The sequence below is a fragment of the Cydia fagiglandana genome, chromosome 17, assembly GCF_963556715.1.
Source record: "Cydia fagiglandana chromosome 17, ilCydFagi1.1, whole genome shotgun sequence".
Lineage (NCBI taxonomy): Eukaryota > Metazoa > Arthropoda > Insecta > Lepidoptera > Tortricidae > Cydia > Cydia fagiglandana.
Window position 1 is genome coordinate 6,629,908 of NC_085948.1, and position 18,583 is coordinate 6,648,490.

General features: G+C 37.0%; 2 protein-coding genes across 3 annotated transcripts in view; one reads left to right on the forward strand and one right to left on the reverse strand.

The window, feature by feature from the left end:
- LOC134672404 (fatty acyl-CoA hydrolase precursor, medium chain) overlaps nucleotides 1-1,772 on the forward strand; it is a 42,439-nt gene extending 40,667 nt beyond the window's left edge. Inside the window, exon 5 of the mRNA XM_063530287.1 lies at nucleotides 1,105-1,772. Within this exon, the coding sequence (XP_063386357.1) occupies nucleotides 1,105-1,648 (544 nt within the window). The 3' untranslated portion in view covers nucleotides 1,649-1,772. The remainder of the gene's footprint in view (nucleotides 1-1,104) is intronic.
- LOC134672388 (MOXD1 homolog 1-like) overlaps nucleotides 1,759-18,583 on the reverse strand; it is an 82,125-nt gene continuing 65,300 nt past the window's right edge. For both annotated transcript variants that reach the window (XM_063530261.1, XM_063530262.1), the window contains exons 3-13: nucleotides 14,837-14,986; nucleotides 12,943-13,101; nucleotides 11,269-11,581; nucleotides 10,039-10,140; nucleotides 9,209-9,372; nucleotides 8,704-8,820; nucleotides 8,050-8,196; nucleotides 5,764-5,918; nucleotides 4,866-4,966; nucleotides 4,210-4,376; nucleotides 1,759-3,779 (exon numbers count right to left, since the gene is read on the reverse strand). In XM_063530261.1, coding sequence (XP_063386331.1) covers nucleotides 3,600-3,779; nucleotides 4,210-4,376; nucleotides 4,866-4,966; nucleotides 5,764-5,918; nucleotides 8,050-8,196; nucleotides 8,704-8,820; nucleotides 9,209-9,372; nucleotides 10,039-10,140; nucleotides 11,269-11,581; nucleotides 12,943-13,101; nucleotides 14,837-14,986 — 1,755 coding nt within the window. In that variant the 3' untranslated portion in view covers nucleotides 1,759-3,599. The remainder of the gene's footprint in view (nucleotides 3,780-4,209; nucleotides 4,377-4,865; nucleotides 4,967-5,763; nucleotides 5,919-8,049; nucleotides 8,197-8,703; nucleotides 8,821-9,208; nucleotides 9,373-10,038; nucleotides 10,141-11,268; nucleotides 11,582-12,942; nucleotides 13,102-14,836; nucleotides 14,987-18,583) is intronic.

Consider the following 18,583-nt stretch of genomic DNA (forward strand, 5'->3'; position numbering starts at 1 on the left):
AGAAATGTTCATAATAAATGCGTCAGGCCTGTTTAAGGGTTTAACAGCTGTGATAACGATTCTGAGCGAATTATTAGTGATCTTTTTGCATTATTCGAGAACGATTTTTTTCTACTATAGAGTATGTAGTACCCTGCCAAATTACGAAAAAAAAAAATACCCTCCCATAGAAAATGGACCAGCCAAAATGTTGAAACAGCCAAATTTTTTTTGGCGATGTCGAGGTTGATCCCATAGTAAAAGTTGCTCAATATAATCCCAAAACCTCCCTGGCCACGGAAATACACTGATTTTTTGGCCACCCTGTATAAGTAGGTACAGTAGAACCGAGGTTTGAGACCCCGATTATTTACCCACCTACAATGTTAAGTTGTTCATTAACAATTTCTCGCTTATGAAGTCATATTTATTGATGACTATGAAACTGTGACCACCGGTGGACGGGCAGCAGCGTCCCTCAAATTCGGTGTACTCGACTGCGATCGCCAACCCGCCTGCCAAGCGTGGCGATTATGGCATTCACCCCCCATAAGGGGGAGGCCTATGTTCAGCAGTGGACGTCTTATGGCTGAGATGATGATGATGATGAAACTGTGATCGAGTAAAGTGTCATTCTATGGAACTTGCTAACTATGTACACAAACTTCATTAGAAAATTCATCATCCTGAGACAATTTCAATATGGCGGTTTGTTTACATAGCAAATTCCTTAGAATGACAATCTATGTTCTTTTGACAAATGAAAACTGCTGTGCTGTTTTGTTTTAAGAGTGACATTCCATTTCCAACTGCAGCTGCAATACTGTTCATTTTACTATGGAAACGCGTCGCTGTCATTTTCAATTTCCATAGTAAAATGAACAGTATTGCAGCTGCAGTTGGAAATGGAATATCACTTTAAGTCATACAAATATTTCAGATCCGCTTCTTTCCTCTTCCGATAACAACTATCAGTACGATTAAAAATAATATAATGTTTTCGAGTCAGTCATGACAGAAATTAAGTTACATGCACAAAAGCTGTTAATAATTATTGTCCACGGGAAAGGCCGCATGGTGTTTTCTGCTATTCATAACCCAATTTTACACTATTTCTATTTACAGCTTCGGCGAAGGCGACAGCACCACAGAAAGGTTGCCCGTAGAAGCCAACGGTGACCGCGACTTGATCGACAGAATCAGCAAGTTTCCCATAGACCAACAACCCTTCTGGTACCTCAATTGGAAGGCGCTAGAAGAACAGAGGAAAAACCCCCAGACATTCGCGCAACGGCCGAGTCAGTTCGCGGAAACACCGAATTTCAATGCCGGAACACAAAATTCTAATGCTGGAACTCTCAATTCTAATGCTGGAACTCTAAGTTCTCGTTTTGGAACGAATTCTAATCCTGGAACTCTGAATTCTAATCCTGGAACAACAATTAATAATGTTGGAACTCATTCTAATAGTGGAACTGTAAAGGGAGCAACTAATTCTAATATTGGAACTCAAAATTCTGGATTTTCAAGTCTTGAACATGACGATGGTGGTTTTGATACCGATTCTGATACTGATATTGATGTTACTCATGTTAACAAGGGAAGACACACACAACAAAAACCACAACAACAACAACAAGGATACACTTCTCGGGGTTCTCATTTGTAAAACCGATCTTTGGATAAAAATGTCTTTTTTTGTTCCAATCACAAAACTCTCCAAAATATCACTAACAGGAACCGATTTTTTTTATCACTATAAATTAAACTTCAATTAAATGTAATAAAACACATATATTGACTTTTAAATAAATAAACCTTATAGACTACTTAACCTTAAGATAATAATTATACATAATAGCAAAATGCAATGTAGGTATACAACTACACAGTATGACTCAAAAAACATTACTTATTCGTTTCTTGGGTACGTATCGATTGAGTACACAATTCTACAACTATGTTTAATAGTTTCATAATTGCATTGTTTTTTTTTTATAATTGCATTGTTGTTCAAGTGTCATCAAATACATATTTTTAATTTATATTACAATTTACGTGCTACGTTATTGAACTTAGTTGTAGAATTTGATCTAAATAGATATTTAACATGCACAGCCCTAAGTGATTGACAGTGAAATACATATGTCGCAGAAAAAAAAAATCTTCAAAAAATAAAAGTTAGTCATTGTAAAATTACACCATAGTGCGTGAAAGTATAAGAATTTACTAAAATAAATACACTGTTGCTATTAGTTGGAAATATTATGCACTATTGGTACTTGCTTTTTTCAACCCATTCGATCAAACTAAACTTTGAATTAATAGGAACTTATATTTGAATTGGTCCGTCGTCAAACTGTCCAGGAGAAAAACTGATCAAATGAATTACAATTGTATAGGTACATACCTACAGTTCGTCGGGTGAGAAGCAAAAGTCACTAACTAACACCATTGAAATTATTGGACAATAAACCGTGTTACAAGTGTAATAAAGTGCATTGTTAAGTACTTCTTTTTTTTGGATAGTACTTAGTGAATTTTGCTCGTCACCCGACGAGTTATAAGTCTTAAAATCAATAATTTTTTTTTTTGGATAGTACTTAGTGAATTTTGCTTGTCACCCGAAGAGTTATAAGTCTTAAAATCAATAATTCAATATACGGCTTAGATCAAAAATGTCATACATTTGTTAACGGAAATATTGAAAAAGTGAAATTTTAGTTGTACAAAAATATTGTTATCCCCTGTGACATTTTTATAACATTATGAAAAATTATAAGACACAATACGACTAACACAAATAACAATCGCAATTTTGTTATCTACCCTTACAATTGCAAACTTATTTCATAAATGCATTATTTTATCAAAGAATAGGCGATAATAGTACCGAATTTATAAAAATCAGTCATAATTATAAGTCTCCAGATTTATCGATTAGTTCTATCAACGTCCAAGCAACACTAAGTGTAACTATAGATTATTATAATAATACCAAGCATTTGGTATCGTTACTCGCCTTAAAACAACTACGTAAATGTACGTAAGACTGAATCGTATGCCGACGTGTCCATGAGCAAAAACTCATAAGTACAAAAATCACACAAAAGTATATCCACATTCACTCCATCATAAACATGCGATAGAAATCCCGAATAGGAATACATTCTTAATAATTTAACACACGTTCGTCGAAAAATGAAATATGTTTCATACAAACTGACACCATTATATTAGAAAACAAATTGTTCGTAAGTAAATTTAATAAATACTAACATCGTAGTAAGTATGAGTAAAACAAAATCATCCAAATCTTACAGATTGGTAATTTATTATACACAAAAGACTGACTTGACTCGACTTCTTATGTAGCAGATATAAGATGTACTAACTTTAGGGATCAGAACTAAACTTAGTCAAAAACTAAGCAAAGTATTATTTACGTCTGCTTTGTAAAAGTCTCCTAAATTGATACAGATATCTGTCCTAACTTTATATAGAAGTGATAAATCTAGTCTTAAGTCTTTTCCAGATTTTTGCAGTAGACATAAACAACTCAAAACGAAAAACAACAAATCATTGGCCTCGGTGTATTAGAAAATACAATTATTTTTTTATTACCGCGCGACTATGATCGCGCATACAGCCAAGATGGCGGATATGACAGAACTGCTCATGCCATTGGCGGATTTAGTTACGGAGTTCTGTGGTAGAACGCTTTTGTAGTTACACGACTTCTCTGCCGCCTCGTTGCTGACCAGTTCCACGTAGTCAGGGTAGTTCTGGATTTGTATTGGCTGAAAAAGAAAACAAATTACATGATTATTATGCCTATATTTTTTGGTGGAAACTCAAGGTCATGCCACGTTAGAGCTACCATCAAGATAATTAGTGCAATGAGTTCATATTTCGCATCTCAACAGAATGGCCTAGCTAGACGGAACGTCAATTTGAATGTAGGTCCTTAGGCTAATAGGTTCAGCTGTATGACTGATATTACTACATCATGAAATATCTCATAGGCAACTTTAGATAAAAGTTTAATTGTCAATTCATACCTCTGTTGATACATGATTTCCCAGTACACATGGGATGGGCCTAGCATTCAAAAGAAGCTCTGCCTCTAAGCCATTCCGTTAGATCCTTTCTTTCTCGCGATTCTTTTGAAAGCACCCATCGAGCTACTTTCTCACTTACTAATTGAAATAATATCTTGTAAATACATACCGCTCCCCAATTATCATCCCTCTTCTTGCAGAAGGTCATATGCATGCCCTTATATAAGGTCTTCTCAATCTGCTCGGTCAGCACCGACTCGGACCACGGCATCTGATTGAGGTGTGCTAGGAACGTCTTGTTCTGGAATTCGGTGGGCTCACGGATTATCAGCTCCTCTGGAAAGGTGATTTGGGAATATTAGCCATATGTGTTGGGTTATAAGGTTTATATTTGGTTGGGTTACTATTAATTATAAATCAACTTTGCAGTACCTCAAATGTAAGTAACTGTAGCAATATTAACAAAGTGTGTGAGTATGAGCACTATGAGCAGTGTTTAACTATGTTCAAAGACCATTAGGCCGCTTGGCCCGCTTGTAGACGTCCGGTGATTTCGCTGGAGGATTATTGTTCGTGTTAGGCAACGATGTCTTGTTTTCTTGGGTGTAGCTATCATTAGCCACATACAAAACTGGATGTAGGCGCGTAAAAAGGTCCGTTGTCCGCGATAAGCACCGGACGCATAAAAGCGGCCTAGGGCAGACGGGTAAGCTCTTAAAGACGACTCCAGTTATTAAATGCTCCAAGGCAGGTGGTGACCAGCTTCAAAGGTAGGATCACAAACAACTAAGCTAAAAAGACCGCTAATTAATAAAATATGCTCACTCATGAGTCCTACGCCTTGGTCATCGCCCTGCATAGCTTCAGATTCAGATGCGTGTTGTCTTATGTCAAACTCCATCTTTGGTGGTAGATTCTCCAAATTCCTGCAAATCAATTTACATTTTGTAAATCTTTCTCATATATCTATTTTTCTCATAAGCGCCACTTGGACCATCCCACTTACCTGGGGTTAACCGGTTTAACCGTTAACCGTCAAATTGTACTGGTAACCGTGGTAACTCCAGGTTTAACCGGTTAACCCCGGGTTAGTAAATGGCGCAAGAGGCCCTATGAGTGGCCGGGAGTGACCGTTTTAATAACCTATTCTGATATAACAAAACCTCCGTGAAACTCGGACAGACAATACCTAAATAAAATAGAACACGTCGGTCCGTTTTGTTGGCTGATCTGAGCAATAAATAGGTAAGTTTTAAATGTCATTTCGTAGTTTGGTGGTAGGTACACGGTATTGATCTGGGAAGAATTGCATGATAAAATACAAGCTAATACTATTAGTTATTTTACATACAAAATCACAAATTTAATTATGCAATAGCCCATTAAAACGAACCTGTGGTTGGGAAGCATATAAAACTATTTCAAAGCAAGGTTTTTCACAATTTAGGAATAAGTATAATAACATGCAGATTTAAACCTTAGGCATGGAGCATTAGGTTTTTGTTTAAGTACCTAAACATCATCAAAAAGTAAAATGCCCTAATAAAGCACTTATACAAACATCATCAATAATGCATTCAAACGCGGAGGCGGAGCGTTATGTGTTATTGATAACTTTGGCTTTCGAATTTTTTATTTTAATAGGACCATAGAATAACGATAATCCGGCAAAAAGCTTTTACCATTTTGTACTTTAACCAGCTATAAATAAAGTCCAACTTACCCTGACGATAGGAAGATGTTTTCGACGTCGGTCATACTAAGGGTGTAGAACTCTCTCACACCAAAGGTTTCGAAAAACTCTTTGACTGGCGTCATAGAATAACATCCCGCCAGTTCAGTGCGAGGGTAGTATAGCACGAACGATAGGCACATTTCCTGTAGGCAATAAAAACACAAATTAAAACATAAAAATAACAATAAAATAACATTGAGAGATTGACATTGCAAAGGGTGCTTTTCTTTGCTCATTCATTACGTACCTACTTCAAACAGTCCAAACAGATAATAAGGAAAAATATCGAAATGTTTTAGAAATAATGGTCATATACCTAGTGATACGCCCAAGGCCAAAAGTATGGAAACAAGCTTATACTTTGATAGAAAAGTTTGATTTTATATTATTCATTGACGATTTGAAAACAATATGGTAAAATTAATAATAGAACATTTGAATAGTAAATTACTCAAATGCTGGCTATGGTAGAGAGGAGGATTTTTATATGGCGTCCATAGAGAAATAAGCCCTTATGAAAATACTGTCCTCAACTATCATCTTTGTCCTAACTTTTTTTTATCTTTTCGACAATATTTTAGGATATTTTGACATGTAGCGGGAATTTTTAATATTTTGGGGTTGCCCAATGCAAATTTTAGGATCCAAATATACAACAAAGATAGATACATGAGACATTAAAGAAAACAACGTTGTTTCCATACTTTTGGCCTTGGGTGTGTATTGCCAAGGAAAACAATAACCAAGGAAGCAAAAGTTAGACCAAGATAAATCGCTACGAGTTTGACAGCACACGCAGTGCAAGTGTTATTTTAAATGTCAAAGTTCTATGAAGTTATGACATATAAATAACACTTGCACTGCGTGTGCTATTAAAATCGTTGCAGACTTATCGTAGTCTAACTCCAGCTGCTTCCTTCTATTAACTCAAAAATAAACTCCTTTTGATCTATAATATAAGAAATAAAGACTGGCTGGCTGACTTGACTTTATGCACACAAGTGACAGTTAAGAAATAGTTATATAGTAATGTCAGTTGGTGCAGTCATTGTATTAATTAAAACAAGCATTATTGAATTGAATGAGTAACGAATACAGTTTTCTCTTTTCCAAGCGCTTCGTGAACCATATTATATAGTGCGCTTATTGGCAATACAGTTTGTAAAATGATCAGTGTGACTAAAATAGTGAAGTGATTCAAAAAGTCAATGTACCAAAACATGCGAGACCCTATAAGACCGGTAAGTACCAACAAACACACCGTAAAGGGACGCAGCCATGCGGTAGAATGAGACAGCAATATCACTTGCTCTCTCTAACGCATAAATGCGTCCCTTGGAGTGGCCGGCGCTGGCCCATCGTGTAGAAGAGTCATAACAACATCTGTACTAGGTACTTACCAGATTACTTAAATAGCAATGATATTTTCTTTATAAATAGCTAGGTTACGTCTACACGTGTGTAGCCAAATAAAGAATAATCTATTAGTGAATCCTTGGAAAACAAATCAAATAATGTAATATTGCTCTTTATTTTTTCACGTATTAAGTGTCCCGGGTCCATTAATAGTACATTTCGATGCTAGTGCGGAAGGTATGTCATTACTTCACGAGTACCGAGATATCTTGCCACGAGCCGCAGGCGAGTGGCAAGACTCGGGACGAGTGAAGAATGACATTTCCGCACGTGTATCGAACGACGTTTTTTAATACAGTTGCGAAAAAATAAGAAAAACATTGTTAATCGTACACTAAACAAAAGTGGTAACAGTGACAGCTCGGTTAGACGTCGTCTTTAAGTATATTACATCTATGGGCGTTTGGCAGCTATTCCGTTCCATTCAGTCAACTTATTAAGAACGGAGTTTTCAATATTGAATATTAAAAAATAAACGTGTTATAATGATGAAGAGGTAAGTAATTAAATATGAAATATGTAATATTTTTCGTATTCTTACATTAACGATAGGTTTTTATGCTGATTACGACGTTTAAAGGAAACTAATATTAACACTCATCAATAAGTAGTCGTGAATTGGAACAAGTATAAATTTAAAAAAATTGGAAAAGTAAAAAGCACTAGTTCGAGATAACCAACTTTCCGCACGCTAAACAGCTACGTAAAGTAGCACTTTTTGAGCAACTGTATTAAAAAATACATTACACTTGTAGTGAATTCACCTACACACAAGCCAGGCGAAATTGAACCTTATTTCAAGTCACTATTAACGACCTCGATATGTGAAAGTTTACGTTTAAGTTAAGTTTACTTTACCTGTGATGCGGAATAACCCCCCAAAATAGGCTTATCGCGGCTGGAACTATCGTAAGTGCACTCTGTGATCAAAGTGTCCCCTTTTAAAAACCTTCTGCCTCCTGGGACTATGCGGGATTGTTGATAGCGGACATCGTACGAGTTTTCCTGTAAATAAAATAGTTTATAAAAGCGCCATCTAGGAAAAGCGCTACGTACTAAAATGTCGCCACTGAAGAGAGCTGTTTTGCTGTCGACGGGATTAAAAAGTGCTTATTTCACACGACAGATGACACTATTAGTTTCTATCACTTGACGAACGAATACATAATGATACTTTTTTCTCAATTTTGTAAAAGCTGTCGGTATTATTACAAAAATTACAAGCCATGGTAAGAAGAGTAGTCCTCCACAGTATTATATTTTCTTCGTATCAATAATAACCGCTATTTAATTTCACTGCCATCTAGTGACATAAATCCGAGGCAAGTTGTTTTCTTCGCAAGTTACAGACTTCGCGTGTAGACTTTAATGCGCTTGATAGCGCGGCAAAAGTTCGTAACTGTAATAATAGATGGCGCACCGTGGGGATGTGTTGTAAAGCGGCTACTAATTTCAGCTAGTTCAATTTTAATCTTATTTTTTTATTATAAATGATAGCTCAAAAGTACGAACCTCTGATATTCTCGGTAGTTCGTTATTTCCTCTGACGTGCTTCAATGAAATCTTCCTCGCAGTACCATGTGCGTGGAGAAGGACGGATACGATGTTAATTCCTTCTTCGGGCATGGTCTGAAATAGGGGAAAAAAGATTATGTATTAGAAAATGTGAGCAGTCTTTTAAGACTGTGTTTTGGATAGTATGTTATCATTAGTTATTAACACGCGACCAAGATTAAGTTCGAGTAAAAACACAAAAAATTAAACACATCAAAAATTCTAAATCCACTGGTGTATAAGTAAATTTCATTATTTTGTAATCATGAGGTAAATTTCAATATTTTGCGGTTACAAATGCCAAAGGTCCTCTTTTGTTTAGGCGGATTCAAATGGAGCCCATACACCCCCACTCCGGCCCCTAAAAGGGTCTCGTCTTGCGCTCACAGGGCTGGTGTGTAGTGGATCCTTATAGAGTTGTCTACCAGTGTAAATGTAATAACATTAACAAATGGAAACTTACACTATTCGTACACTCAGGGCTACAAATGCCAACGGTCCTGTACTGCTTCTGTTTAGGCGGGATCACATGGAGCGCTGACACCCCCACTCCGGCCCCTAAAAGGGCCGCGTCGTGCGCTCGCAGGGCTGGGGTGTAGTGGATCCTTATTCCGGAGTTGTCTAGCACTAAAAATAAAATGTTATGTTAATAATATACAATTAAAAATAGAGTAATTAGAACTGGTTCTATAAGTTCTATTATATTAACAATACCTAAGCTTAGGTAGCTAAGGTTGGTATTCCACCTGTCCAATTTCTTGGTCCAACGTGCATTGCGTCTCAGTCTCCCACTAAGCAAAATGTGAGACGCAAATACACATTGGACAAAGAAGTTAGGACGAAACATAGGTTTCTTTGAAGTTGATTTGTGACTACAAACTTTTGCAAGAACAGTTGACATTTTAGCGCTTTCTCAGTTGCCGTGAGGTGCGTTTAGATTTGACAAACGCTTAAGCCATAATACTCGTACGTATAACAGGATGGTATTGTATCGCGAGTTCTTCTAGTTTTCATCAAAATTGCACATTCAAAAAAACTTCTAGGAATTTTCAAATATCGTAGTACTATTCAAGTATCAGTTTATTTAATCACGATCCTTCTCAGTATCGTGGGACCATTACCGTACCGTGGGTTCTCGCGAGAGACTCCATACATCTAACGCGACTTCAAGTCCATACTTGGAGTCGCGTTAGATGCGTTACTCCATAGTAGCGCGCGAGAACACAAGTCATGCTAGCAGGTCTGACAAATTACAAACAAATTAGTAATGTAAACAACAATTAATGAGCCCACCTTCATGCAGCGCCTGATTGTCGTAATGAACCTCCAGCATGTAGAACGACACGCCGGTTTTCTCGCCCAGCGGGATGCCGACGTTTTCCGGAAGGAATTCGCCTGGAATTAACATTCAATTACCACTAAAATACACCTTAAATCAGAGCAAGAAGGTTGCAAATCCAATGAGGTCAGAGGTGTAAACTGAAGACACTTGAATGATCATTTGTTAAAGTTTATGTACAATTAGATTTGCAAAGTAGATGCGGGTGGTGCGATCAATATTAATTTCTCGAAGTGTAAATCCTTCGTCATCGTGGTAACATTTACAGGATTTGAAACCCGAACATTAGATAAATAGAAATGTATAAAATAAAATGGATTTCCTAAATATACTAAAGAGGGAGTGACCGAGGTTCTCGGTGCCCGATGTTGTTAGTGTGTCGACACTGCAGGCTTTAATATAACTTTATCTATGCTTTCTATATATTTTAAATGCTTTCTACGTTAAATACACATCTAGAAATTTAACAAAATAAACAGTTTTGACTTATTCACAGTGTTGGTGGTAGTAGTCGCTATAACTGTTCCAAATTTTAGATATCTCAAACGGTCTCCGAGAAAAATCGCATTTAACCGATTTGCTGATTCCATAGGTGCTCCATGAACAAACATTTGTACGAAGCATTAAAAATATAGTTTTTATTTTTAAATAAAAAATCGACTGATTAACAAACTCCCATCCAATAATAAATCATAGAAGCCCTGTCCGTCGTTCCGGCCACATTTATTCGTATTCACAACCAAAAGGTCTTACGTATAGGAGCTTTTAATGGAATTTAGGCTGTTTTGGGTTTGAATGTCGGAATACCTGATTGGTGATGCCGGAAACCGCACTGGATGCAATGGCTTTGTGGTTTGTCAATCGTTATTTTATACTAAACGCCACAAACAATTGGATATTTTGAAAATGTTATGCAAAACCACGAATTTATGTTGGTGAGTTTCATAATGCATATTCCACTTTAACGCCAACTAAGTTATTGTTCCTGGCTATGATTGACAAAATGATCAACAGTTTTTATTTTTTTAATTAACGAATATAAGCAAAAGTCGCTTAAGACTGCAACATATAGTCAAATAGGCAGGCATCGTAGACACAAACTTTCGCATTTATAGGTATATTAAAAACGTTTCTAACGCAGCTTTTTTGTGTTACAAAAATAAGAATATTTTAAAATATCTTACCTTTAGACCCAATAGCCCAAGCAGCAACCGGCGTAACACAAGTCGCCCATTCACTAGGCCTACTCGGCCCATAGAACCCATCCTGATTGGCCCATTCCTTCCACAAATGCTGATCGGGATCCTCAGCACATTCGTATAGAACCATATGATGAACGGGGGAAAGGCTATTTTTCTCTAGCATCGGGACGCCGTCTCTGATTGGTCGACTGTCGATCAGCGGCTGGTAGCCTACGATGTGGTGCTTCATGGGTAGGTCGGGTGCTTTGAAGATCTTGCACCAGAATAGAGTTGCCATGTCGTGGGGTATTGTGAGCTGGAAAGAACGTTCAAGAATATTATTGAAAAGTAGGTAAAAATTAAAAGTTAACATAGCTGATCCAATGTCAAGCCTCGGCTGGTCGCCTTGCTCAGCGTTCTCTCAGTTTGCTAACTGACAATAAAAACAAATGATATTTAAAAACACTGAACCCTGAACTCCACACATTTTTATGAAGTAAATAATAACTTGTATGTATTTAAGAAATGTGATTTCGGGTTACCAATATAATGTAACTAATCCATAACAAAATACGTTTATCATTGTCGAGGGTTTTGTTAGGGTTCCGCACCCAAAGGGTAAAACGGGACCCTATTACTAAGACTTCGCTGTCCGTCCGTCCGTCCGTCCGTCCGTCTGTCACCAGGCTGTATCTCACGAACCGTGATAGCTAGACAGTTGAAATTTTCACAGATGATGTATTTCTGTTGCCGCTATAACAACAAATACTAAAAACAGAATAAAATAAAGATTTAAGTGGGGCTCCCATACAGCAAACGTGATTTTTGACCAAAGTTAAGCAACGTCGGGAGTGGTCAGTACTTGGATGGGTGACCGTTTTTTTCTTTTGCTTTTTTTTGCATTATGGTACGGAACCCTTCGTGCGCGAGTCCGACTCGCACTTGCCCGGTTTTTTTTACATAAAGTACTCGTATACAGTTATAACGGGTACGGAGCCCTAATACGTTACTTTATTATTTGTTTCCTCGAGAACATAAGGAAAAACATAACAAAACAAACTAGTAGTAATTAGGGGTCGCTGAACTAATTGAATGATAGGACTTGTATTTGTACTTGTTGAGAGAACAGTATTATACCTACTTACAAAACTTTCGACATTTTGTCTAACAATAGGTAATGTTAAAAAAGATCAAACTTGACAGAACAGTCATGCCATCATGGATATTCACCAGCAGTTCCAACTAACCACATGGTGCTTCCCGAGAGTAAATACAAGAGTAACTATAAAATACACCCAAATCGCTATAAGTGCCTATTCCTATTATATAATATGTGATGATCTACCTTGATTTTGTCTTTCTGGATTTTAAGAGTGACCCAGGAGACCGTAAGCATGACAACTAGTGGCAAGAAAAAGTCAGAAATCAAGGCAACTTACATTATTTATCCGCACGTCCCAATGCCTCAAAGGTATGGTCTCCGGCTTGGACACGGGCAGCAGGAGCCTGAGAGGCCTGGAGCCACTTTTGACGTGTCTCGGCAGCTCTCCGTCGGAGCCGTCGGGGCCAAGCGCCCAGAGTTCTTGCATTGTGTCGTTCTGGATTTTAAGAGTGACCCAGGATACCGCAACCATGGCAACTAGTGACAAGAGAAAGTCATAAATGAAGGCAACTTACATTATTTATCCGCACGTCCCAATGCCTCAAAGGTATGGTCTCCGGCTTGGACACGGGCAGCAGCAGCCTGAGGGGCCTGGAGCCACTTTTGACGTGTCTCGGCAGCTCTCCGTCGGAGCCGTCGGGGCCGAGCGCCCAGAGCACTTGCATTGTGTCGTCCTGTTGAAATATAATAAAGATAAAACAACCTTTTCTGACGTTTTCCTATCAATCTTCGACGATTCCTTGAATCGGATCACCACATGAAATGAAATGAAATGAACACAGGTCAACGTAGATGCAGACAAAGATAGTATGATTCTCTCTATCTGTATGAAATGAGACAGACCTTTGACAAACTATAGGTCTAAACCGCACTTTCTTTTAATAATTAATCATTAAGAACACATGGGTTCGATATTTCAACAGTTCTGAAACATAATGACAGCAAAAAACTTCGATATTATAACTGTCGTAATTAATTAATGCGTGACTGAAGAAGTGATGACAATATGACTTATGATAAAAAATTAGATGATGAATTCGATGTTTCTTATGATCGGTTGGTTTTTCAGGGTTCTACAAATGAGACTTTGGATTTTACGATTATTTAACAGTTTCATTTTATCCGTCTTTGATTTATATTTAGAATGCATATTTTTTGGGATATTTGTAGTTTGAATGATTTTCCAATGTAGGTATGTACTATGTAGATTGTTTGAGACCCTGGAAAGGACATAGGGTACTTACCTACTTTTTATGAATTGTGCGCGAATGTGGAATGACATTCCACGCAGATGAAGTCGCGGGCAGAATATATAAAATCGAAAATTCAAAAAGTTGTATTTCGTCTAAACAAAATGTTTCACAAATTTAACTGCCAAGCCTGATTGATAACGCAATTACCTAAGCATCTCAGACAAAGTGAATCTTCGCAGATAACGACGAAAGCCTGATTTGCATTCAGAGCATGATTTACTATGTAAGTATAACAGAGGGGAGTGGGCTAATGACTCTGCTCTTAATTTAATTTGGTTTACTGAACACTTGTTATTCATAGATGATATCAAATTGTTCGACAAGACACATGCATCACAATAAGCCTTGCCACCTCTAAGGCTCTTCGTAACACACACACATTAAGCAACGTTCCCTCTATTTCACGACTCGTCGCTATAAAATGAGTCCACATTGTCCCGCTGCCTTCTTTATGGTTAACCTCTGCTCTGGTCATCTTGTACTTTTATATCTCGTTACAGATGGGCAAGATGCGAAAATTTTCATAAAAGTTGGTAAAGTTTTCGGGAATTTCAGAAAAAGAAAACATAGTAAATTAAGGAAACTTTCATTTTGTAAACGGTCAATTTAAGTCATCATCATCATCTCAGCCATAAGACGTCCACTGCTGAACATAGGCCTACCCCTTGGGCCTCCATTCGTACCGGTTGGAAGCGACCCGCATCCAGCGTCTTCAATTTCAATTTAAGTCCCCATACAAAAAGATGAGGGGCTTCCGAAATTTTTCAATGCGCGAATTTCGGAATTTTGGTAACTTTCCGATAGCACATCACTGTACACTTTTATAGTATCAGGCATGTTATTTCAGGAAAGGAAAACATCCTGAGGAATCAACGCTTTGCTTTTAATGAGATACAATTTTTTGAAATAATGAGATACAAATTTAATTCCATTCCTAATGTGCCTATGCAGTTTCGCAGCTTGTTGTACTCATGAACCTTGGCTTGTGCTGTTGATATTTGTGTGTGAAACTGATTTGTAATTATATTTGTTCTTTGTATACCTACTTAATTTTTATAAGTGAGAACCTGTAATTGACTCTGTAAATCTATTTTAGTTTTTAGAAATGTTTACAGCTGTTGGTTTTCCATGTATGTAATAAAAAAAAAATACTTACACCAATAACGAAGTCCTGTATGTCACACGTGTCCAGCATCCTTCTGAACTCGACAGTGGTGTGCGTGTTATTCTGGTAGCCGGAGATCAGCTCGACGTTCTGCACTTCATCGGCCACAGCTCTGTCTTCGAACGCTAGTCCGTGGCAATCCTGAAAATAAAATAAGATATAAGAATATGTAAAAACATTATTATGATGAGCCCATGTTGTCCCACTGTTGGGCGAAGGCCTCCCCCTTTTTCTTCCACGTATCCCTATCCTCAGAAGTCTCCCACCAGTCTCTGTCAAAAGCGTCAATCTCGTCCCTCCATCTCCGACGAGGTCAACCGTGACGCCTTACAATTTGTGGGACCCAACGGGTGGCTGTTTTGGCCCACAGGTCATCCGGCATACGGCTGACGTGTCCTGCCCAATCCCATTTGAACTTGGCGGCAGTTACATACCTAATTATGTATTTTTAAGTGCAAATGTTCAAATCCTGAAATGTCCACCTGGACCCTTTTTGCAAAGCTAATATTAAACAGAGTTAAATACCAGTATTGGTAAAACGCGTGTAATTCTCAATTTTGTTGCCAGTTTTATGTAGTCTAATTTTACCCATTTTATATGGAGCTATCTAAAATAGGACCAGTGTAGATTGAATAATTTTACGGTTTAGACTCACTTGTTATAAGTCTTTCGCGCGCACCAAGGGAACAATATATAGACAATAGTCTAGATAATGGAAAGCAGGGGGTAAAGGCAAGGGACCGCATATTTTGACAGTATTTTAAGACTGCCCGTGTCCTGTTGGTATATAATAGTATTTTCTTTACTACTTTCTCGATAAAATGATGATAAACATAACATTTTATGTGAGGCCCTTCGTTTTATTCATAAATATTCCTTTTCATAGACCATTATACTTTCATGGGTCATATTTTTTTCTATTTGGGAGATTATATCACATTTCCACAGGAAATTGAAGTCTGTTGCTAAAATATGACTAGGCGTCACGTCAGACAGGTGACGGCGAAGACGAGTTCCGTACATTTCCGGACACCCTATAAGGATCGTAATATTTGAATTATATTGAATGAACAGTTTTCTTGGCGTGAACTCCGACAATGAATGTGCAGTGAAGTAGTCTAATTTATTTTCATTATCTTTTATTTCCACAGCGTTCAAATACTGGACATGTCTATAACGTACACATACATAAATATATACATGTATTTATCTTTATTGTTTTGGGATAAAAAGAAATATGAATCATATTCTATTGCCAAATTTATGAAAGTAAATTAATCTAAACATAAAACCACTGTATCACCTAAGTAACTAGACATCTTTCATTACATAATTGTAATTCCTTCTTAGGCCCACTTGCACCATCCCACTAACGCGGGGTTAAGCGGTTAAACCGTTAACCTAATGTCAAATTGTATGGGTAACCATGGCAACTCCAGGTTTAACCGGTTATCCATGGGTTAGTGGAATGGTGCAAGTGGGCCTTAGTCATAACTAAATAAACAACACTCGAACGCTGATGACTGTTAGATGACATTTCTTTAAACCATTTGTTTATTTATTCAATAAAGAAACTCTTCGATAATTAATTGTTCTCAGTCTCTACTCTAAAAGTAAGTGCTCTCGACTCCAACGTCAAAAACAACCGTATTTCAAGATTATTACAAAATAATAATTAAAAAAAATATTTTTAATAATAAGCCTTTTATTTCTTGAACATTTTTAAAATTTGTTTACATACCTATTTTATTAATATAAAAAAAAAAAATATTACAATATAAAACTTGTAAATTTTGGCTGACTCAAAACCACTGTCTTAAAATGATTAACAGCTCACAAGTGACTATAATAATAGAATAAATACTAGCAACCCGCCCGGCTTCGCACGGGTTAACAAATTATACACCTAAACCTTCCTGAAGAATCACTCTATTGATAGGTGACAACCACATGAAATTCCGATCAGTAGTTCTTGAGATTATCGCGAGCAAACATACAAACAAAGTCTGTTTAAGTATAAGGTGTAGTTATTAGGTTATTACTAATGGCGTTATTCCTAAACGCGCTAGAGGCTTCAATTAGCTATTAATCTTATGTCTTAATCTGTCATTTGGAATTCTATATTTGTAAGAAAGAGACAAACATAAACTAACTCTAATTGAAGCTTGATAAGTTTTATAAATAAGGGGGTTAGGTGTTGAATAATTAATTAGTGCTCAGTCTCAAAGAGCTAGTTAATTTCAGATTCATGTTGTAGTTAGAAATATTCGTTTGTGAGTAAAAAATAAATACTTATTTTAATTATTACAAAAAAAAAGTTTTCTGTGTTTTATCATTAAATTCTCTTGGTACCTATTTCAAGTTGATCTGATTAACCGCGAAACGAGCTTCCTTAAAAATACAGTGCCGACTTTCAAAACTCAGTCTTACCCTATTTATGATTATTCTTATATTAGTCTAACAGCATTTTTTCACGGCATCTCTTTTGCTATTTTTAATCCATTAAAGTAAACTCTTACCTAAAGCCACCCAAGTTTAACCAAAATTAAAATTTCAGTCAAGTATTAAAGGAAAACGTTCTTATTCATATATATGTACTCAAGTGTATGCACAAGTGGCGGCGCGTCCACAAAAGCCGATTCTCACCAGCTTGCCTGTTTTTGGACGTTTGAGCAGAGTTGTAAAGGAAATATGTAAGCCAAATTAGCCCCGGCTTGCCTATGGATATGTTTGACGCACCCCCACTGGTATGCACGCATGTTTGTAAGAAAAACTCATGCGATCAAAGAAATATATATTAAAACTTAACTTCACTTGGAATAAGAGCATTAAAGCATAATTTACGGCGCTTGCACGTGATCCCGAAAGTTAAAATGACTATTTCACAAGAAAAACTGGCAGAACGAAGGACCCTCCACTCCATTTACTTGCCCTATCTCTAACCCCCCGACACCAACTTAAGATTTGTGCCTTAAAAAGTAATATTACATTCCTGACAAAGTTAAAGGATACTTTATTATTTATAAAATACTTGACCAGCTAATGGCGAAACGGGATAAAAGAAAAACAGAATTTTATTTCTGTTTCCAAGTTTATTTGTATTTGGAAACTCAATAAAAGATACGGAAACGTCGATTAAGCGTCCGCAATTGATCGAGAAGCAAACAAAAGTTTCAAAGAGTCTGAACAGAACATTTCGGACCCGCAAGTAATAAAAGCAAAGCATTTGGAAGCAGATTACTTAATGCAGCAGATAAGCCAGGCGCGAAAAAACACAGCTCTAATCATGGCCCGGTCCACGACATGCCATAAGGCCATTAAATAATTACAAATACAAAACTACAAATTTGTACTTCAGGCAACATAGTAAGTAAAAGTAGACTTTCTTAATTTTTTTAAAAGGGTCGGCAACGCGCAATGTTGGAATTGCAGGCGTCCATAGGCTACGGGACCGCTTACCGTCAGTTCCGTAAGCTATTTATAGTAACTTGTTTGTCACCGACGTGGTATAAAAATGTTTTTCTTAAAATATGTAAAGTAAAATACGTGGGTGAAGTTAAGTAATCCGTGATTTGGGTATCGAAGAAATTATCCCGAACCGACCTCCATCCTTTTTGTATTCGAATCGCTTAGATAAAAAGCAATACCTTCGGTAGCGGCAGATGATATTGAAATAGGCAGATGTGCAAGTGTGCAATAAAGATAAAGGTATATTTTTTTGCCAGCAGATGTCTACGC